Here is a 22,342-nt window from a genome sequence, read left to right as displayed (position 1 = left end):
ATTGTGCCCCATCCTTGGCCTTTGATGTTCTCATACTTTATTTCATTTGATGCAGATGCCTGGGAGAAAACACCAGACTGCTATCTTCGTTTGCACAGGATGGGGTGGGAAGAGACAGCTTTACCTCATGCCCAGAGTCATTATGCTAAGAAATCGGAGATGAAGTTGATGAATTTAACTTGTTTTAGTTCAGTTTTGGGTTACTAATAGTCTGAGATATTTTTTGCAGGGTTATCCCAAAATGGAAATCTGGAGAAAAGCATAGAAAGTCAAGATACTCATTTGAGTGGATTTCACAGTTTAAAGGATGGCTGGTTAATCACAAGTTCATTATTTCATTCACTGCCCTTTTTCTTCTCTGCTTCTTTTAGGACCCAGAGCAGCTACAGGATAAATCCAATGAGATTCTGACTGCCATAATCCAGGGGATGAGGAAAGAAGAGCCTAGTAATAATGTGAAGCTCGCAGCCACGAATGCACTCCTGAACTCACTGGAGTTCACCAAAGCAAACTTTGACAAAGAGGTAAGTGTCTTTTGACAAGTATAGATTCCAAGAATTTAGAAGGGAGAGTTAAGTGAAAATTGGTTTTAAGTTGATTTAGAAAATACCATCTTGCTTGGAAGTATTCATTTCCCTTCAAATTAAGGTTTTTGTAACGGAAAAATGACCATGGTGCAGGTATTTTCTTTTTTTTTTTTTTTTAAGATTGATTTATTTGTTTATACAAGCACTGGGTACAGTCAGAAGCGCGGGAGGGTGAGAGAATTCACTAGAGCTAGAGTGGGGAACAGAACCGGCAGACAGACGAAACACTCTGCTATGGGAGTAGCGGGCACGGCAGGAGAGATCTGTCCGCCATGTGTGACCCTTGCCGTCGGCCGGGGATCGAACCGGTGATGCAGAGGCTGTGGGCAGCTTTGCAGCCCAGCGCTCAACCACCGCGCCACCAGGGGAGGCCCGTATTTGCTATTTTTCATCAAACTTTTGGGAATAATGTAACCTAAAGTGTTTTCTAAGATTAGGATTTTCTTTTTGTAGTCTAAAGTGTGGGAATGCGGGCCTCCCCGGTGGCGCAGCGGTTGAGCGCTGGGTTGCGAAGCTGCCCGCAGCCTCTGCAGCACCGGTTCGATCCCCGGCTGCTCCCCGGCCACCGGAGGAGGGTCCCACATGGCGCGCAGACCTCTCCTGCCGCCCGCTGCTCCCCTCAGCAGTGTACTTCGGTCCTTCTGCCTGCTCTGCTCCCCGCTCTGGCTCTGGTGAATTCTCTCACCCTCCCGCGCTTCTGACTGTACCCAGTGCATGTATAAACAAAAACAAACAAACAAACAAACAAATAAATAAATAAATAAATAAAATATGTGCCTCTTTAAAAAAAAAAAAAGATGTTAAAGTGTGGGAATGCTTTGGGATTTCTTTAAAAAGTTGTAGGGAAAAAAATTTAAAAATACAGAAATTGCAATCTTTCATTCCTCTTTAGAAAGGTGGTTTTAATTCATTTTTTTAAAGATTTATTTATGCATGTAAGAACTGGGGTACAGGCCAGAGGTGCGAAGTGGGGGATCCTGGGAGAATTTACATGAGACTTTGGGGACTCAAATACACTGCTGAGGGGAACAGTGGGTGAGACAGGAGAGGTCTGCTGCACCATGTAGGTCAGCTCTCTGGCTGGCCGGGGATGGAACTCATGCTACAGAGGCTGCATATAGCTTCACAGTGCTGTGCTTAATGCCTTGTGCCACCAGGAAGGCCCAGTTTTAATTATTTAGTTTGTTTTATTAATATATATATATATTTTTTTTTTCCTTTTAAAGAATTTATTTATACAGGAACTGGGGTACAGGTCAGAGGCGCGGGAGGGTGAGAGAATTCACCAGAGATAGAGTGGGGAGCAGAACAGGCAGACAAACCGAAGACACTGCTGAGGGGAACAGTGGGCATTGCAGGAGAGGTCTGCCACGCCGTTTGGGTTTCTCCCTGGCTGGTGGGGAATCGAACCTGCGCTGCAGAGTCTGTGGACAGCTTCGGTCCGCTGTGCCACTGGGGAGGCCCTATTTCATTAATATTTTGCCAGAAAGTGTTTTCTCTTATTATTTATATTCAGTTGTATTAAAAGATAACACTAACGTTAATTTTACCATCTTAACTATTTTTTTTAAAGACTTATTTATTTATGCATACAAGAACTGGGGTTACAGGCCTGAGGTGTGGGAAGGGTGAGAGGATTCACCAGAGACAGTTGGGAGCAGAACAGGCAGACTGAAATACACTGCTAAGGGGAGCAGTGGGCGAGATAGGAGAGGTCTGCTATGCCATTTGGGTTAGCTCCCTGGCTGGGGATTGAACTTGTGCTCCAGTGGCTGCTGATAGCTTCAGTAGTGCTGAGACTTAACCACTTGTGCCACCCAGGAGGCCCCATCTTAGCCATTTTTATGTGTACTTTTCAGTTGTATTAAATATATTCACATTGTTTTGCAACCAGTCTTCAGAATTTTTTCCCTCTTGCTAAATTGAAACTCTATTAAATAACTCCCCACTTTCCTTTCCAATCCTTGGCAACCAACCTGCTTACTTTGTGTTTATATGATTTTGACTCCTCTACATTATCTCATAAATAGTCATACAGTATTTGTTTTTTGTGAATGGCTTATTTCACTTAGTATAATGTCTTCAAGGTTCATGCATATTACGGCTTTTCTCAATTTTCTGCCCTTTTCAGGCTGAACACTCCCATTTTATGTATAATACACTTTAGTCATTCATCTGTCAGTGGACATTTATGTTGCTTTCTTCCATCTTCTGGCTTGTGAGTAAAGCTGTTGTGAGCATATCTTTGAGACCCTGCTGTCATATCTATTTTTTTTTTTTTAAGATTTTATTTATTTATCCATACAGGAATCGGGGTGTTGGCCAGAGGTGTTGAGGGTGAGAGGATTCGCCCAGAGACAGAGTAGGGAGCAGAACAGGCAGATTTACTGAAATACACTGCTCAAGGGAGCAGCGGGTGAGACAGGAGAGGTCTGCTGCATCACGTGGGTCAGCTTCCAGGCCAGGGATTGAACTCATGCTGCAGTAGCTGTGCATAGCTTGATAGTGCTGAGTCTTTACCCTGTACCACCAGGGAGGCCCACCTGCTCTCATGTCTTTTAGATATATGCCCAGAAATGGAATTTCTGGATTATAAGGCTATACTATTTTTGTATATGTTTGTTAACATTTCAGGCTTGCTTTTTCCCATTTCTTGATCTTTATGGTGGACAAAATGGGATGAGGTCTAAGAAGCCAAAGAAAACTGCAATCAGTTCTAATTGCTTAGAAAACAAGGTTATTCCTTTTGGTTATCAGAAGACTTGGAAGCTAGCAAATAAAGTTCATTACTCTGGGCCTTCACGGTGGCGCAGCGGTTGAGCGCTGGGTTGCGAAGCTGCCCGCGGCCTCTGCGGCGCCGGTTCCATCCCCGGCTGCTCCCCGGCCACCGGAGGAGGGTCCCGCATGGTGCGCAGACCTCTCTTGCCGCCCGCTGCTCCCCTCAGCAGTGTACTTCGGTCCTTCTGCCTGCTCTGCTCCCTGCTCTGGCTCTGGTGAATTCTCTCACCCTCCCGCGCTTCTGACTGTGCCCAATGCTTGTATGAATAAATCTTCAAAAAAAAAAAATAAATAAAGTTCATTACTCTGTTCTCCCATTTCTTACCATATTTGATGTGGATATGCCACCTCTTAGAAAATTTTGTCTGAAATCAAGTTGCTGTTTTGAATTTTCTTAAATACAAGGAAATTGATTTTCCTAAATGGGGGGGTTTTTTTTGTTTGTTTGTTTTTAAGTTAACTGTCTTTAACTCTGTGACCAACATTTTCCTGTCTGCTTCCTCCATGAAGTCTTATTAGTGAAGGTCATTTTGGGGGTTAAAAGATGAGGCCTCTCATTAGAGGCCAGGTCATATAGAAGATACCAGGGGCAGACTCTTCATAGCGCCAGTGCTATTTCAAGGGAAAACTTTGTGATTGGAGCATGGTGGTATGGGGACTTGAGGGAATGAATGAGGTTTTCCTTGAAGGAATAGTATAGCAATCTTAATATGCCTGGTTTATGTTCTGCTAATTCCCTTTATTTTTATTCTTCTTGCAGTCTGAAAGGCACTTTATTATGCAGGTGGTCTGTGAAGCCACACAGTGTCCAGATACAAGGGTAAGTGTGAGGTCATATGAAAAACCTGTCGTCTTCAGTCTTTCCTAGGAAATGTCAAAGTTGTTTGAAATATTGAAAATCCTTTGGCTTCAGATAAGGTTTAACTAATATTGTTACTAATAAGAATTTTTCTTCATGTTAGAGAGAAAAAATAGTACTTGGAAAGTAAACCTAATGGAAGTTGTCGCTTTTTTTTTTTTTTTTTAAGATTCATTTATTTATGCATACAAGAACTGCGGTACAGGCCAGAAGTGTGGGGGGTGAGAGGATTCACCAGAGACAGAGTGGGGGGAACAGAACAGGCGGATTGACTGAAATACACTGCTGAGGGGAGCAGCGGGCGAGTCAGGAGAGGTCTGCTCCATGTGGGTAGCTCCCTAGCTGGGGATCGAACTTGTGCTGCAGTGGCTACGGATAGCTTCGTGGATTGCATTTTAACCCCTGCGCCACCAGGGAGGCCCCGTCACTTCTTTTAAAAAAGGTTTAAGGACAAATGGTTTTTGATCAGTGTTGCTACTTAATTGCCATAGGGTTTTCAAGTGATTGTTTTCAGTCTTAGCTATTGAGACAGCCTTACTATAACCTAAATGTTGACCCTGACCCTTGAAGTGCTGGGAGCAACAGCATCCAGTCTGAGTGGCATTGGTGAGTTTAGTCTTGCCATGTGCCGTAACCACCTTCAAAATAAAAGAGAAGAAAAGGAGAAATAAATAGGAAGAGGTAATGAAAAAATTGAAGAGATCGATTGATCTGGGAAAATGATAGCATTACCCCCATATGTATTTTTTGATTGATCCTTTATACGCTTCTTCCGCTTGAGTCAAATTCACCTTTTCAGATTGCACTGTTATTTTTGACTATTTAATCTGCTTTTTGTAAAAGGTACGAGTGGCTGCCTTACAGAATCTGGTGAAGATAATGTCCTTGTATTATCAGTACATGGAGACATACATGGGTCCTGCCCTTTTTGCGGTAAGTATTTCTATTTTAATGTGATTTGAACTTCTGGTTAATTGCAAAGCCCAAGTTGCTATTTTGTCAGTTCTGACTTTTTTACTTAATACTGTGAAATCTAGGAAATTACTTGAGTGTTCAAGCTCATAAATGGTATGCCAAGAAAACTTGTATGGTACTTGTGCTAGTGAAATGTTTCTTTTCTCTAGCTTTCATATGTCCCCATATTTGAAACTTGAATGTCTCGTTAGATGGGAGGGTCTAATTTGAACCAGCACTTATGTGTGGCATGGGGCATTATGTTTTTCTTTTAAGATCACAATTGAAGCAATGAAAAGTGACATTGATGAGGTGGCCCTACAAGGGATAGAATTCTGGTCCAATGTTTGTGATGAGGAAATGGATTTGGCCATTGAGGCTTCAGAGGTAAGACTGGAGAGGGTTGATGTGGGAGGGGAGCTGTTAATCCAACTGGGCTTTGAGATCTATCTCCTTTGTGGATTTTTTTCCTCCAGGAAAGCTTTGTTTTGACTGGATTGAGAGGGTGTCTGCATGTATAGAACTTTTGATTTTCTCTTAGCCAAAAATCCTTCATAGAGCGACAGATAAGTAAAAAGGAATCATGATTTTATTAATCAGTCAGGCATGATTTATTGTAAATATTTATATTAGTGCTATGAACACTAGGGGGCAGTAGGCAGTCCACAATTTAACAAAGTGGCATCTGTTGCTGACTTTATAATCTTGGGAAGTCTTTTTTTTTTTTTTTAATATTTAAAGAGCAGATTTATTACAAAAGGGATAGGTCAGTGAAATACACGTGCACAGACACAAGCAGGCAGATAGAGCTGCCCCGAAAGAGACAGGTTTGCTGAGAGAGGCCTGCCTGGTTGCAGGCGGGCGGCCTTGAGGAGAGCTGCCTCTTCTGAGGGAGGTCAGTGAGGAGAAGTCCCTGCATGGTACAGGTCGCAGGCAGGAAGTCTGCTGCCCTGCAGAGGGAGAGAGTTGGTGAAAAGAAGCACCTGCATTGTCACAGGTGGGCAGACCGAATGCTCTCTTTGGAAGTCGTAATGCAAACATGGGATATAAACTTGATAATGATACTCTGATGGAAGGATTAGATATGGAGAAAGGTTAGTTCCACAATTAAAATCTTTGAGTTCAAGGTTTTGTTTCCAACCTTATTTGTCATGAATTGAGCTTGTGGAAAAAAGGATGTATTTGCGGTAGCTTTGGTTCTTTAAGGTGATACTATGTATGACCTAAAAGAATCTCATTGAAGTAGACCAAGAAATGAACACCTCCAGAGATCACAGTGAATGTTAACATTTGTTCCATGTATTTCTGTACAGACCCCTGGGCAGCTCTTACTGTATGCCTTTAGTATCATAGCTTGTTTGCTGGCTTCTAGAACTTACTTCATGTTTCTCTTTAGGCAGCAGAACAAGGTCGGCCCCCTGAGCACACCAGCAAGTTTTATGCCAAGGGAGCACTGCAGTACCTGGTTCCAATCCTCACACAAACAGTAACTAAACAGGTGAGTTATCTTTAAAATCTAGGCACGTAAGCTGTGAAATCTTATTAAGGGTTGTTTAGCTATAGAACACTTCCCATGAAGGAACTTGGCAACGCTGATGTTCTGTCATCTAGTGTGGCAGCTGAACTGAAGCTGTAAGATCGTCCGCATTCTGAGTTGTGTGAAGAACTGAGTCTGAATATACACTGCTCTGATGTGCTGTAGAACTGAGTCTGAATATACACTGCTCTGATGTGCTGTAGTGTCCAAGATAAGACTTTAACAGTTGTGATAAGGCTTCCCTGGTGGCACAAGGGTTAAGTTTCAAGCTATCGCTAGCCACTGCAGCACAAGTTCAATCCCCAGCCAGGGAGCTAACCCTCATGGCTCAGGAGACCTCTGTCTTACCCGCTGCTCACCTCCACAGTGTAGTTTAATAGATCCACCTGTTCTGCTCCTCACTCTGTCTCTGGTGAATCCCCCCCACCCCGCCCCCTCACTTCTGGCTTAGATCTCAGTTCTTCTATGCATAAGTAAATAAAATAATTTTTTTTTAAAGACTTATTTATTTTCATACAAGAGCTGGGGTACAGGCCAGAGCATGGGAGGATGAGAAGATTCACCAGAGACAGAGCAGGGTGCAGAACAGGCAGACAGACCAAAATACACTGCTGAGGGGAGCAGCGGACATGACAGGAGAGGTCTGCCACACCATGTGGGCATATCTCCCTGGCCGGCTGGGAATCGAACCCCTGCTGCAGAGGCTGCGGACAGCTTCACAGCGCTGCGCTCAACCTGCTCTGCCACCGGGAGGCCCAATAAAATAAATCTTTTTAAAAAATAAAGTTGCAGTAAAGTTGGGAGATGTACTAGTTTTAGGCCATTCAGCCATTCATGTATCTTTTACTATCTGGATTTTTTTTTTTTTTTTTCCCCAGATTTATTTATTTATGCATATGAGAGCTGGGGTACAGGCCAAAGGTGTTGGGGGTGGTGAAAGGATTCACCAGGGACAGAGTGGGGAGCAGATAGGCAGACTGACTGAAATACACTACTGAGGGGAGCAGCAGGCGAGACAGGAGAGGTCATGTGTGTAGCTTTTTGCCCGGCCTGGGGTGCGGGATAGCTTCACAGTGCTGTTGCTTAGCCCCTTGCACCACCAGGGATGCCCTGGAGTATTTTCATCTGTCTTTCAAAATGCTGATAAGGTTGGATGAGAGTTACTCAGATTCTAATGGGAGACTCCAACACATGAAAGAAACTTCCACTCATCTTCATGATCATTAACTTCCAAATTAGTAAGATTGAGACACTAAAAAATAACAAGACTTTGTGAAGATGTGGGTTTAAATGAGTAAACGAAGAAGTTTTTGTAAAATATATCTTGATTGTCATTTTTCTTTTTGACTTTATTCATCAATTTCTCTTGGTATGGTGTTTGGAAAGATTCTTATGTCACTTCGTCTTTTCTAGTTCATGTGAAATAATACCAAAGAGCTGGCAGTGCTCTGAGGAACCAATGGTGTAACTTTGAGCACTGCAAAATTGTTTTGTACATAGGAATGCAATTTGTTTGGGGAAGTATGTGTCTTTCATTATAGCTACCTCAAAAGATAAGTTAGAGATAGATTTAGTTTGAAAAGAACTCAATGTTCCCTTAAAATTTTTATCTCATCTTTCTTATAGTTGCTATTTTTTTTATCCTTTGGCCTTCAAGTCAGCTTTTGTATATTTTCTGTTGTGCTTTTCTCATTTGGGAACAAATTTTCTTCAGATATGTAATTTTTTGAAACTGAGCAGGCGGGCCTCCCTGGTGGCACAGCGGTTGAGAGCTGGGCTGCGGGGCTACACGCAGCCTCTGCAGCACCAGTTTGTTCCCCGGCCGCCGGCGAGGGTCCCACAAAACAAAAAAAAAAGAAAGAAACTGAACAGGCAACCTGTCTTAAATTACATGGCCACAATAAGGAAAGATATACCTTAAATTCTAATTGAGGGGGTGATCTGAATATGAAGTCTTTTTTCTGTTTAATTTTTTTATTGAAATTGTCACAATTACTAGCACATTAAAAGCCCCCTTCATGTTTTTCTAGTCATTACTCTCAACCTTTTTAGTCCCATAGATTAATTCTAATTTTGAACTTTTATGTAAAGTTATATACTGGAATCATTGCCTATACTGTTTTGCCTTTCACTCTGTTAGCTATTTATCCTTGTTGCATGTAGTTAAAGTTTATTTCCCTCATATAGTACTATATGGGAATTCCCATCTACATCTTTTAACAGTGGCTGACTATGAGGAAGTCTTTGTAAGTGATAAAAATAAAATGACTATATTTTACTTGTTTCCCCAAAGCTCAAGTTCTATGACATTGGGAGTAGTTGGAAGACTTTTTGAGTTTTGGTGATCCTTTGAAAAAATAGTGAATTAATGCCACTTTGATCCATCAGGACGAAAATGATGATGACGATGACTGGAACCCCTGCAAAGCAGCGGGCGTGTGCCTCATGCTTCTGGCCACCTGCTGTGAAGATGACATTGTCCCACATGTCCTCCCCTTCATTAAAGAACACATTAAGAACCCCGACTGGAGGTACCGGGATGCAGCAGTGATGGCTTTTGGCTGTATCTTGGAAGGACCAGAGCCCAATCAGCTCAAACCACTAGTTATACAGGTGAAATGGAGTGTTGGGGTAGAAAGTGAGATATTTATTGTTTGAAATGTGTATTTTTAAAACAAAGCTATTTGTAGTTGTTCATAAAGGTTATTTCTAGGTATAGGCTGTCGATGATAGGGAAAATATATTTCCCTTTTTTGAGGGGGGATATAGTTCTCAACTTTATTACAAGAGTATACGATTTTTGAGAAACTCAGAAAAGGTCAAAAAGAAAAAGTCATCTATAAATCCACTGTCCGAGAATAGCATTCTTAGCATTTTTACTCTTGGTTTTTAGCCTTTTAACTCTTTTCTCTTTTGCATTGTACACAGTTAACAGGAATATTTGATTAAGGTGCATCTATGTGTGACAGAATGGAGAGCTTACTGTACAAATAGTTGCCACTTTTTTCATTTAATGTTGTATCGTGAACATTTCCCCTATAATTTTTTAATGATATGATGACTATCCTTTGTACAAACTGCCACTTATATAATAAAAGTTCTCCTTGTGGAAATGTATTTTATTTTGCTCTTTTAAATGACATAATAATCCATTATAGAGAGGTTTACTGCATATAGAATGCAAGTTTCATGATGTGGTTGTGTATCCTATGATCTCCACCTGAGTAATCCAGTAAAGACTGCTGAGAGCATTCGTACCACTCTTAAAACTAGGATTTGGTGACCCATCGAACTTTTTCACTTTAATTTTATTATATTGTTGGACAATTCACAGGAATGTCTTCTAAATGACAAAACCATCTTGATGTTTTGGGTTAAAATGCAACCATCAGTATTTCCTTTTCTAAGGTCTCAGTCAGCATGAATTTAACATGTTTTAACTGTTAACATGTTAACTGTTAAAACATGTTAATTTGTTAAAACTTTAACAAATTTTAACTTTTGTTTTTTAGGCTATGCCCACCCTAATAGAACTAATGAAAGACCCCAGTGTAGTTGTTCGGGATACAACTGCGTGGACTGTAGGCAGAATTTGTGAGCTGCTCCCTGAAGCTGCCATCAATGATGTCTACTTGACTCCCCTGCTGCAATGTCTGATTGAAGGCCTCAGTGCTGAACCCAGAGTTGCTTCAAATGTCTGCTGGGTAAGGGATTTTCTTCCTGGTAAGATAAAGAGTTTGGCCAAGCCATCGGCAGAAGTAGGTGTGGGAGAAAATTGCTATACCTCACTGACTTTTTCTGGATAGCATCTCCTTTCTAATTTTTTCAATTAAAATGTGGGGGAGATGGTGACTGCAAGAGCCAGTGGGAGCTGTTGACTCATAGTGACTGGTTCTTGAACCATTTAGAATAGTCATGCTAACCCAGTGGGAAAACTATCTGGAGTCATTTTTCTTCCTTCAGTTGCTTGGGGACAAGAAATTTTGATTAAGGTAGAGAATTGCTGGCTGTAAAGAGTGCCATGGCGGGGAGGGGGCAAGAGGGAAGAAGGTAGGCGGCCTGAGTGCTGAGTCAGTATAGGCTGAATGTAGTTCTTTAGGGACTTTAAGGGCTTGGAGGAAGTTCAAATAAGGAAGGAGTGGGGCTAAAAGTCTTTCTGTGATGGAAAGAGAAATGGTAAAATGACAGAGAGACATGGTTGATGAAATTACTCTGCTGTTTAGAATTGGGCTAAACAAGTGAAATACAAATAATAAATTTCATTTTCAGGGTATCTGTAAAATGCTAAGTTGTCTTGAAGACCATGACAAAACATGTTCAGAATTCACTAGCATTCATTTATTCTTAGATCAGTTGGAAAGGAATACTATTGCCTGAGGTGTCTTAAAGAAAATGAGGTAATCCTGGGGTTGGATTCTTTAAGGACTAATATTAACTCTGTCTGTGTCTAAGGCTTTCTCCAGTCTGGCTGAAGCTGCTTATGAAGCTGCTGACGTAGCTGATGATCAGGAAGAACCAGCTACCTATTGCTTATCATCTTCTTTTGAGCTGATAGTTCAAAAGCTTCTGGAGACCACAGACAGGTAACTGATATTACTGCACATAAATGGATAGGGTCTTTGGATTCACTTCTTTTGTCTTCTGTATGTGGGCTCTCTGACCTAACCATAGAGACATTAATAACAGAAGAAATTAAAGGAATCCTATAGTCTACTTATGTGTAAATGAGAGAAAAGAGTATAGGCTGTTGTTTGTGTTAAAATTGTTCATTTTGGTGCCTCCCCTGGTAGCACAGCGGTTGAGCGCTGGGCCGTGAAGCTGTCCGCGGCTTCTGCAGCGCTGGTTTGATCCCCGGTGCCAGCGAGGGTCCCACATGGCGCACAGATCTCTCCTGCCACACCTGCTGCTCCCCTCAGCAGTGTATTTCGTCAGTCTGCCTGTTCTGTTCCCTGCTCTGGCTCTGGTGAATTCTCTCACCCTCCTGCTCTTCTGACTGTACCCAGTGCTTGTATAAATAAATAATCTTTAAAAAAAAAAAAAGACCTATATTTAAAAAAAAAAAAAATGTTCATTTTGCACTTAATGTTGGAAAGCATTTCTCTACATAGAGACTAATCCAGTGGGGTCCCTTGATTTTGCGTTGTCCACAGCTAACAGGAACATTTGATTATGGTGTATGAGAAATAGTGGCTCTCGTTATGAATTTAGTTGCCACACCAGATCATTAACCTGTATGATATTGGATGAAGAACTTGGCATTAAATACAGTTGATTTAGGGTCTCCCTGGTGGTGTAGGGGTTAGTTTCAGCGCGGTCAAGCAATCACCAGCCACTGCGGCATGCGTTCCATCCCCAGCCAGAGAGCTAACCCACAAGGTGCAGCAGACCTCTCCTGACTCACCCACTACTCCCCTCAGCAGTGTATTTCAGTACATTTGCTTGTTCTGCTCCCCACTATCTCTGGTGAATCTCCCACCGCTTGCACCTCTGGCCTCTATCAGTTCTTGTGTGCATAAATTTAAAAAAAAAAAAAAAAGGTTGATTTATAAATGAGTTTTTGAAATGCAATTTTTTAAAAAGATTGATTTATGCATACAAGAGCTTATTCATTTATTTATGCATACAGAGGGGCGTGGGTGAGAGGATTCACCAGAGACAGAATGAGGAACACAACAGGCAGACTAACTGAAATACACTGCTGAGGGGAGTGTGGGCAAATCAGGAGAGGTCTGCTATGCCATGTGGGTCACCTCCTTGGCTGGAGTTTGAACTCATGCTGCAGTGACTGCAGATTGCTTCATAGTGCTGTGACTTAACCCCTTGCGCCACCAGGAAGGCCCTGAAATAATAAGGGGTTATAAGTGAGGGTCTTAGAGTCATTACCTGTAAATTTCTTTTGTTTCTGTGAGCTGTACTCTTAAGCCATGCTTAAAAGAAACCACTGGGAAGAAGAGTGGGCACATATTCTTCCATGCTTAACTAGTTTATCTCCTTTGTTCAAGATTGTATGTAATGGCATCTCACATGACTAAAGACAGTTGAGGCATGTTTTTCTTGACTTTTTTTTTTTTTGTGGGACCCTCACCGGTGGCCGGGGATTGAACTGTGCTGCAGAGGCTGCAGTCAGCCTCACAACCCAGCGCTCAACCGCTGCGCCACCAGGGGAGACCCTTTCTTAACTTATTTAGGTAACCTTTTCTGTTGTCCACATGGCTTTTAAATTTTATCTATTCAAAGATTTATTCATTTATGCATACAAGAACTGTGGTACAGAGCAGAGGTGTTGGGGTGAGAGGATTCACCAGAGACAGAGTGGGAAACAGAACAAGCAGATTTACTGAAACACACTGCTGAGGGGAGCAGTGGGCAAGGCAGAAGTCTGCCACGCCATGTGGGTTGCTCCCTGGCCAGCTGGGGATCAAACTCATGCTACAGTGGTTGGCGATAGCTTGATAGTGCCGTCTTTAACCCCTGCACCACAGGGAGGCCCGGCTTTTAAATTTTAAATTTAATTTTTCCCTATAATTTTAGCTAATTCCAAACGGACCGTTCACCTGGTCTGTAGACCATAATGAACATTAGCCATTGGCTCAAAGGTTGAAAATTTGGTTTCTGACTGGTTGCGTTGCTAAACTCAAGCCAGATCTACAGTCATCATTTGTGGATTCTTACTTTCCGTGAGACAGTTTTCACATAACAGCAGCTTTGTTCTTCCTCAGTTACGGCTTTAAGATTTTATTGTGTGTTCCTTACAGACCAGATGGACACCAGAACAACCTGAGGAGTTCTGCATATGAATCGCTGATGGAAATTGTGAAAAACAGTGCCAAGGACTGTTACCCTGCAGTTCAGAAAACTACTCTGGTCATCATGGAACGACTGCAGCAGGTGCTTCAGATGGAGGTGAGACTTGGGCCTTCCAGACATTGGCGGGAGGGGTGCCTCACTTTTGCTCATACATGGTTACAACATGTATGATGTGTTTAGTTACTTACCTGTGCTAGCTAGCATCAGTAAAGATTATATAATGGCCCGTGTAACTCCAGCAAAAAATGCAAATACTGAGTTTAGAGCCCTTTTAGAGTAGTATTTTTTCAGAACATGATAGTTCTCTTTTTGTTGTAGTCACATATCCAGAGCACATCGGATAGGATCCAGTTCAATGACCTTCAGTCTTTACTCTGCGCGACTCTTCAGGTATGGTGGTGCCTATCACTTTATAACAACAGGGGAAAGAATCAATATCTTGGGATGATAAGTAAGTTCATGTGCATACAGATCTCTGAAATGGTATAGGTTTTGCTGCTCAGAAGCTGTTCTCAGGAAACTTTGGTCTATGTTAGGTTGGGAGAGTAATATTCCACTTTCCTTTCTTGTCTACATAAAGGTGTGATTTATCTTTGACACGGGATTGTAGGAAAGGAAACTACTTATTTGTGTGATGGTCCTCCTAATTGTACAGCTGTTGTCTGTTGGCAACTTCTAGTCTTTGATTTTCATTGATTTGTCCAGCCCTGGACCGGTGAGATTTGTTCCCCACCTGTGGTTCACTCAGCTAAATACAGCCGTGAGTGTCTACAGTCATCTTTTCAACCAATAGTTGCTGTTGGAAGCTGTATTTGAACTGACATTTGGTGTTGATAGTAGTCTTTTTCTGAGGAAAGACTGAAAATGAAAATACCACTCTCCACTAATGACTGGAGTTGTGAGAGGGGACCTTTTCATGAAAGAACAGGAAGACCTTGGAACTTGGTCAGGCTTAAGTAGGTACTAGATTTTGGTATTGAGTGACATTAACTAGATTTTCTAGCCTGTGAACTCCTTTTTTATTCATAACTTCATTTTTTAAAACATGACTGTTAAGAGTTCGTCAGTCAAAATACAGGAATGATTGAGTAATATCAGTTAAAGGGTAGTGGGGGGAGGGAGGTACTGAGTTGGAAGAAATCAGGTTGACTTCATTTTATTGAGCCTATTTTTTTTTTTAAATATTTTTTGATCATCATCTGTAAATGGGTTAGAATATAGAAGGAGTTGCTTCTAGTTTTAAGAATAGTAATATGAAGTATTCTGCTTTAAACCTGAAGTAGTTTAACCGTCATTCCAGTAAGACTGGATACAGAGGGTACTAATAGGAATTTGTCACACAGACAAAAATAAAATGCAGAGATGACTTTCTGCACCATGGAAGATCATCTCATGTTTGCTGTAAATTGGGAAGGAGTTATTAATATTTGTATGTTAGTTGCTTATGAATTGCACTGTCAAAGCTTTCAAGCATGGAGAGTGGATTTGGCCTTTTTAAAAATGATTTTTCCCCAAGGAACTTAATCGATAGGAAAAAAAAGTTACAGTGTTTTGATTGCATGATTTGTAATCAACAGATTAACTCTTGTTCATTTCACAGAATGTTCTCCGGAAAGTTCAACATCAAGATGCTTTGCAGATCTCTGATGTGGTCATGGCCTCCCTGTTGAGGATGTTCCAAAGCACAGCTGGGTCAGGGGTAGTGCAAGAGGATGCCCTAATGGCAGTTAGCACACTGGTGGAAGGTTAGTGAGCCAAAATCTGGCAAGGAATATCTTTAGAATGCTAGAGTTTCTTTTGACTGCGGAATAATATTGTCCTGTCTTACTTTGCTGGGTTAGTAAGTCAGTTAAATGTTAGATTAAGCATAGATAATAAATTTGTGTATAACTACCTTGCCACTCTTCTTGAAGTAAATGGGGAGCCAGGTTGAATTTGGATTAGCAACTTTGTTTTATTTTGTTTTTTTTTTTTATTATTATTATTTTTTTTAATAGAGGCATGTTTTATTTATTTATTTATTTATTCATTTGTTTGTTTTTTTGTTTATACATGCACTGGGTACAGTCAGAAGCACGGGAGGGTGAGAGAATTCACCAGAGCCAGAGCGGGGAGCAGAGCAGGCAGAAGGACCGAAGTACACTGCTGAGGGGAGCAGCGGGCGGCAGGAGAGGTCTGCGCGCCATGTGGGACCCTCCTCCGGTGGCCAGGGAGCAGCCGGGGATCGAACCGGCGCTGCAGAGGCTGCTGGCAGCTTCGCAACCCAGCGCTCAACCGCTGCGCCACCGGGGAGGCCCTTATTTTGTTTTTTTAATTCTTTCATATTTAATTTTATAAAAGTAACATTTGGCCTATTTTTTTCAAAAGATGTATTTATTTATATACAAGAACTGGGGTGTAAGCCAGAGGTGGGGGGGGTTTGAGAGGATTCACTAGAGACAGAGTGGCGAGCAGAACAGGCAGATCTACTGAAATACACTGCTGAGGGGAGCAGCGGGCTAGACAGGAGAGGTCTACTGTGCCATGTGGGTAGCTCCCTGGATGGTCAGGTCCCAAACTCGTGCTGCAGTGGCTGCTGATAGCTTGATAGCACTGTCTTTAACACCTGTGCCACCAGGGAGGCCCTGGATTAGTAGCTTTTGGTGGCCGGGGCAGGGAGGGGGGTTCTGTTATGTACGTCATCTTCATCAGATTCCTTTACCTCTGAAAGTACTGCTTTATTGAGGTTTGGCTCAAAGATGTAGGAAGCAAAGGTTTCTGTTTTCTTTTCTGGTACCTCCTGATTTAGGTTGTAGTCCTTTGGACTCAGGTTGATACATCATGGTGCCTGGGATGGATGGAGTAAAGCACTAAGTAAATTCTAAGAATTAATTAATCTTAAGGTAACACGTCTGACTCTGCAAAATTGCTTTGGGGAAACCATATATGACTTAAGGCTCTTTAAAGAAGGGCCATTAAAAACATATTAAGGAGCACTTTAGAAATCTGCAGTGCTTCGGGGGTGGCCTATAAGGTATATTACCAAGGCCATTACCTGAGGACTACTTCCCTGAGGACCAGGTCTATTTCTAGCATAAAGAGCCTGTGTTCCTCTGGTCTGGCAACACGTGACCCCCTGGAAGGTCCGGAGAGGTTCATTTGGCCCCTACAGTGCTTGATTTGACTCTGAAGCCCAGCGCTGCTTTTCCTGACTGGCTTAAGTAAGTTCTCGATAGGTTTGGTGTTTTTAAGCTGGCTTCCAGACAGAACATATTATAATTAAATGACGAGGAGGCAGTGTTGACTCAACCCCTTCAAAATTAACCATGACATTCCTTGAGGGCCGTACCACTTGATCATTTTAGCCAGAATGAAATCCCACTCTGGAGATTTGGCATTTATTTAGAAGGCATAAGATTTAGGCCTTCCCAGCTGTAAGGAATTTCCCTTTTCTAAGACAATCTTAATGTCTTCATTATAGAATCAGTATTAACTTCCTCCACCCAGTCTGTTGAGTGGATTGGGTACATTTGGGAAAGCTAAATGATGACTATTGCTCACTTATGTGATATTCTCTGGGCACTGATTCTTTTTTTCTTTACAGTACTGGGTGGTGAATTTTTAAAGTACATGGAGGCCTTCAAACCCTTCCTGGGCATTGGATTAAAAAATTATGCTGAGTACCAGGTAGGCAAGTCTTCTCAAAATAACACTCAAAATTTATGTTCTCTCTTATACTTGATAGTCATTGTGGTACGAAGTCAGGTTCCTGAAGCCAAGGTAGTTCTTCCCTGTGTGTTTTCCCAAGAATTGAGCTTTTTTTTTTTTTTTTTTTTTTTTTAAAGATTTATTTATTTATTTATACAAGATTGATTGATTGATTTATACAAGCACTGGGTACAGTCAGAAGCACGGGAGGGTGAGAGAATTCACCTGAGCCAGAGCAGGGAGCAGAACAGGCAGAAGGACTGAAGCACACTGCTGAGGGGAGCAGCGGGCGGCAGGAGAGGTCTGCGCGCCATGTGGGACCCTCCTCCAGTGGCCGGGGAGCAGTTGGGGATTGAACCGGCGCTGCAGAGGCTGCAGGCAGCTTTGCAACCCAGTTCTCAACCGCTGTGCCACCGGGGAGGCTCGAATTGAGCTATTTTATTTGTTACATTGAGTGGGAATTGGGAGTATGTCTCTGTATTTGACTCTAGGTTCAAATGGTAAAGGACTAGCAGCCAAGTAAGAATGGTTTACCCCTGTAGATAGCCTTTTCATGTAGGGAGACCATTTCCTTGATTCTTTCCAGGTTTGTCTGGCAGCTGTGGGCTTAGTGGGAGACTTATGTCGTGCTCTACAATCCAACATTTTACCTTTCTGTGATGAGGTGATGCAACTGCTACTGGAGAACTTGGGGGTGAGTGTTTATACACACATCTAATTTACCAGTATTTGAAGAAATCATCGATTCTTTCACTAGATGATTGTAAAGGTTGTAAAGTTAGTTAAAGGAATGGATACCCGATGTATGGAGATTGGTGAGGGGTGAACAGAGGTACAATAGAAAGGCTAATGTATAGCCTGTATCAAGAGATACTGTTAATTTTTGTGTATGTTCTTAAGGTCTATATCCAGCATACTGCAGTTGCTTATTATAAATGAGTCTTGGGGACTGAGAGAATTTTTACTTTTTTACCAATTTGTTTTTCCCTTTTTTTTCTTTGTCAGAATGAGAATGTCCATAGGTCTGTGAAGCCACAGATTCTGTCAGTATTTGGTGATATTGCCCTTGCTATTGGTGGAGAGTTTAAAAAATACTTAGAGGTTGTGTTGAATACTCTTCAGCAGGCCTCCCAAGCCCAGGTAGACAAGGTAAGCTTAATGCTCTCTTCTCATCCAGCCCTAATTGGAGGAACAGACTTAGACAAACACAGCATCAGGCAGTGAGTCTGATGAGATTCTCTTCTGTGTCTCTTACAGTCAGACTATGACATGGTGGACTATCTGAATGAGCTGAGGGAAGGCTGCCTGGAAGCCTATACTGGAATCGTCCAGGGATTGAAGGGAGACCAGGAAAACGTACACCGTTGAGTATACCACCCAGTTCACTTAGTCCAGTGTGCGCTTAGCTGAATGTGCTGTGTCTCATTCAAGCTTACTTTTTTTTTTTTTTTAAAGATTTATTTTTATTTAATCGAGAACTGGGGTACAGGCCAGAGGCGTGGGAGGGTGAGAGGATTCACCAGAGACAGCATGGGAAGCAGAACAGGCAGACTGTGAAATACACTGCTAAGGGTAGCAGCAAGTGAGGCAGAAGAGGTCTGCGCCATGTGGGTAGCTCCCTGGCTGGCCGGGAATTGAAACCACGCTGCAGAGGCTGCAGACAGCTTCACAGCGCTGCGCTCAATCTGCTGCGCCACTGGGAGGCCCTGTAGCTAACTTCTTAACTAGCACCTGTTGCTTAAAGGAAAGGGGGAAGGAGAGTGCCTTAATGAGAGTAGCATTGGGGGGAGAATATAGATTTTATTATTTCTGCTCCCCCCACCTGCTTCTTTACCTGAAATTTCTTGAGCGATGCGAGGGATGTGATCTCACAAGGATTTTGAGAAAAGCTGTAGCAGAAATACTGGTTACATCTGTGCCAACTGTGAGTGGCATTTGTGGAGTAAGGGCCTCTGTAAATTCATACAGCTGAATTTTAAGGATTGAGGGAAATCAGATTTTCCATATCACCCGATGTTCTAGTTTTTCTGTTGATTGGAGGAATATTTGTACTTTGCCACTTTGATATTGTGGGCTTAGAGAAAAGGTTTCATTATATATATATATATATAATATATGCCTATATGGTGAGAGGAATACCTTTGTCTTCTATGTTAATTGAAAGAATGACATCTTATTCTGGGGAAGAACAGTTTCTTGCATTATATATAACTATTAATGTAACTAGTTCTTCAACCTGAACCTTCCTATTGGGGGTGTAAAATATTTTAATTATATAAGAACTGGGGTACAGGTCAGAGGCACGGGAGGGTGAGAGGATTCGCCAGAGCGGGGAGCAGAACTGAAATACACTGTTGAGGGGAGCAGCAGGTGAGACAGGAGAGGTCTGCCATGCCACATGGGAATCTCCCTGGCCAGCCAGGAATCAAACCCGCACTACAAAGGCTGCGGACAGCTTCACAGTACTGCACTCAACCCACTGCACCACCGGGGAGGCCCCTGAAATGGTATATTTTTGCCAGTTGTGGAATAGATAACTTCATCAGACTTTCTTTTTTTTAATAGCGGATGTGATGCTGGTTCAACCCAGAGTAGAATTTATTCTGTCTTTCATTGACCACATTGCTGGAGATGAAGATCATACAGATGGAGTAGTAGCTTGTGCTGCTGGACTGATAGGGTAGGTCATACCCTATTTTCAATAACTGAATAGAACTTTTGATGTAAAATTCTGTAGTAGAGAATTTCCAGAGTATTCTAGATGGGAATTACCCACATTTCTTTGGCATGGAGCAGACTCTCTAATAAAACCCAGAGTGTCTGTTTTGGGTTTTCGCAAATGATAATTCATTCTAGATATTTTAGCTGTAGCCTTTATCAGATCCTACAGGCTTCTAACTTCAAAGAACTCCTTATGAAATAAGTTCTTTGAGCTTTAGGAGGCAGTCTATGTGCATCCCATATTCTGATCTTGGTCAACAATTACCTCTGGTTAGCCCTCACTGGTAAGTGTTTTTGAGGCATTATTTGAAGAAAGAACATTGGTCTTGAGGAGCTCGAAGACCTGGATTCTAGTTTTGATTTTATCATGAATTAGATGTGGAACCTTGGGTAAGTCATTCTTTACACCTCATTTTTGTCATCTGTTGAGGACAGGTATTACTTATCTCTAAAATTTCTTCCAGCTTTGAAAGGGAGATGGTTACTAAGAAACCCTTAGCTGACTTAGCATTGGTTTGTAAGGTTCAAAACATGATACTGGTATAGACCAAGCGCTTATTTTCAGGTGTGTTTATTTTGCACAGGGATTTATGTACAGCGTTTGGGAAGGATGTACTGAAATTAGTAGAAGCTAGGCCAATGATCCATGAACTGTTAACTGAAGGACGGAGATCGAAGACTAGCAAAGCAAAAACCCTTGCTACATGGGCAACAAAAGAACTGAGGAAACTGAAGAACCAAGCTTGGTAAGAGCTTGTCTCTCTCTCTTCTACTTTCTTGGGGAGGAGGTACTTTTCTTTAGACTGTTCTGATAAGGGCTGCCTTCTTTTGGTGTATTGTTTTGTACTCTTCCCTTATAAATGCTTCTGAGCCAGGCCTTTATCCCTCAGCCTGGTACTAGTAGGAGGGTCAGGCAACCTCAATCTTTAATTGAACCAAACATGATTCCTCGTGGTGAAGAAGAATAGCTTACATAACGAGAATTTACTCAAATCCCCAAATAAAGTTCTCAATATGGTACTTTCCCATAATTCTCTTTTCTGCTCTATTCCATTCTTCATGTTCTTTTTTTGTCTTTACTGCCAGTGCTTTTAGACATTGCTCAGCTCTACATAAGATATCCAGCGTGTCTGATCCCACTTTGAAGTGTATAGTTTTGCTTTCTTTCGGATACTCGCGTTGTCTTATTCTGCAGTTTTTGAGTTACATCTTTTTAGTAGTCTTCCCTCTGATAATAGATGCTAATGAAAGCAGGTAGACGGCACAAAAGATTGACCTGTTTTCCATCTGTTTTTAGATCTGTTACCATTGGGATGATAACCTGAGACCCCCACTGGAAATCTCCAATCTTTTGAAAAACCCGGAAGTGAGGAGTGTGCACGGATGCTGAATGTTTGGGAATGAGAGGATGAGTGAATGAGGCTTGAAAACACACCACATTGAAAATCCTGCCACAGCAGCAGCCGCAGCCACCAACAGCAGCGCTGTTAGTGAGCTAAGTAAGCACTGACTTCGTAGAAAACCATAACATCGGCCGTCTTGAGAAGGAAAAATGATGGATTTACTTGCTTAAAAAAAAAAAAAAAAAAGAGGAAGGTATCTCTTCCCAGGAAAGGCTAGAACTAGCTTTTGTCTTTTGGCTGGTGCCAAGTGGAATGACTGGTTTGGGAAGAGAAGGAGGGACTGGGTTCAGCTGTGGTGCTTTGTTGTAAAAGGCAGCCTGGCCTTTGCTACTGATAAGGAAGATGGAGCCTGGGTCTCAAGCCCACCTTTGGTGTACCTTTGCCACACAGTGCTGTATGCGTGCTGGCTAAAAGGAGGGTGAGGGCTTCTTTACAGTCTGAGAATGAGTGTGTGTGAGTGAGGCGGTATCCACATTCTCAACTTCAAGTCATTGCAGTTTCTTTTTCCCAGAAAAAAAAGGGGTTGCATTTCATAAAACTAACTGAAGTTCTGTCTACTGATGCAGCACAAGAGATGTAAAAGGAAAAAAAAAAATGGAAAGACGCTTTTTAGGTTGTTTTTGTTGGTTTTTTTTTTTTTTGTTTTTGTTTTTTTTAAATCTAGGGAAAACACTGACGAATGGTCAGAGCTCCCACCCTGATCTTTTCATCAAGGCGCTTTCCTAATATGGTTCAACTGTGAATGTAGAAGTGGGGGGGAGGGGGGAGAAAAAGAAAACTCTGGAGTTAGAGGATATAGAAAAAAATAAAAAATACAATTGTTACAAATAAAGAATGCAGACTTCAAAACAAAAACAAAAAAAAACCACAACCCAAACAAACCGAAATTTTTAATGCTTGGAATTGGCAGCACGAAAATTCTCTCCTGAACATGTATTGTGGCAGTCTGAACGCCCCCAGAAAATTGTGCCAAAGAGTTTAGAAAACAAATATACAGTAAAAGTAAATA

General features: G+C 41.9%; 1 protein-coding gene across 1 annotated transcript in view; it reads left to right on the top strand.

Annotated features, from left to right (window-relative positions):
* The window catches only part of KPNB1 (karyopherin subunit beta 1), a 28,488-nt gene extending 6,573 nt beyond the window's left edge, over positions 1-21,915 (top strand). Inside the window, exons 5-22 of the mRNA XM_037491985.2 lie at positions 372-524; positions 4,126-4,185; positions 5,068-5,157; positions 5,455-5,565; positions 6,575-6,676; positions 9,104-9,328; positions 10,228-10,419; positions 11,168-11,298; positions 13,471-13,618; positions 13,841-13,912; positions 15,123-15,267; positions 17,106-17,188; positions 17,796-17,903; positions 18,215-18,358; positions 18,467-18,572; positions 19,775-19,889; positions 20,515-20,676; positions 21,228-21,915. Of these exons, the coding sequence (XP_037347882.1) occupies positions 372-524; positions 4,126-4,185; positions 5,068-5,157; positions 5,455-5,565; positions 6,575-6,676; positions 9,104-9,328; positions 10,228-10,419; positions 11,168-11,298; positions 13,471-13,618; positions 13,841-13,912; positions 15,123-15,267; positions 17,106-17,188; positions 17,796-17,903; positions 18,215-18,358; positions 18,467-18,572; positions 19,775-19,889; positions 20,515-20,676; position 21,228 (2,148 nt within the window). The 3' untranslated portion in view covers positions 21,229-21,915. The remainder of the gene's footprint in view (positions 1-371; positions 525-4,125; positions 4,186-5,067; positions 5,158-5,454; positions 5,566-6,574; positions 6,677-9,103; positions 9,329-10,227; positions 10,420-11,167; positions 11,299-13,470; positions 13,619-13,840; positions 13,913-15,122; positions 15,268-17,105; positions 17,189-17,795; positions 17,904-18,214; positions 18,359-18,466; positions 18,573-19,774; positions 19,890-20,514; positions 20,677-21,227) is intronic.
* Positions 21,916-22,342: the final 427 nt, after the last annotated feature.

The sequence above is a fragment of the Talpa occidentalis genome, unplaced genomic scaffold (genome assembly GCF_014898055.3).
Source record: "Talpa occidentalis isolate TD23 unplaced genomic scaffold, MPIMG_talOcc4v2.1 talOcc4.7, whole genome shotgun sequence".
Lineage (NCBI taxonomy): Eukaryota > Metazoa > Chordata > Mammalia > Eulipotyphla > Talpidae > Talpa > Talpa occidentalis.
The sequence above is the reverse complement of the archived record's forward strand: the minus strand, read 5'-3'. Positions and strand labels throughout refer to the sequence as shown.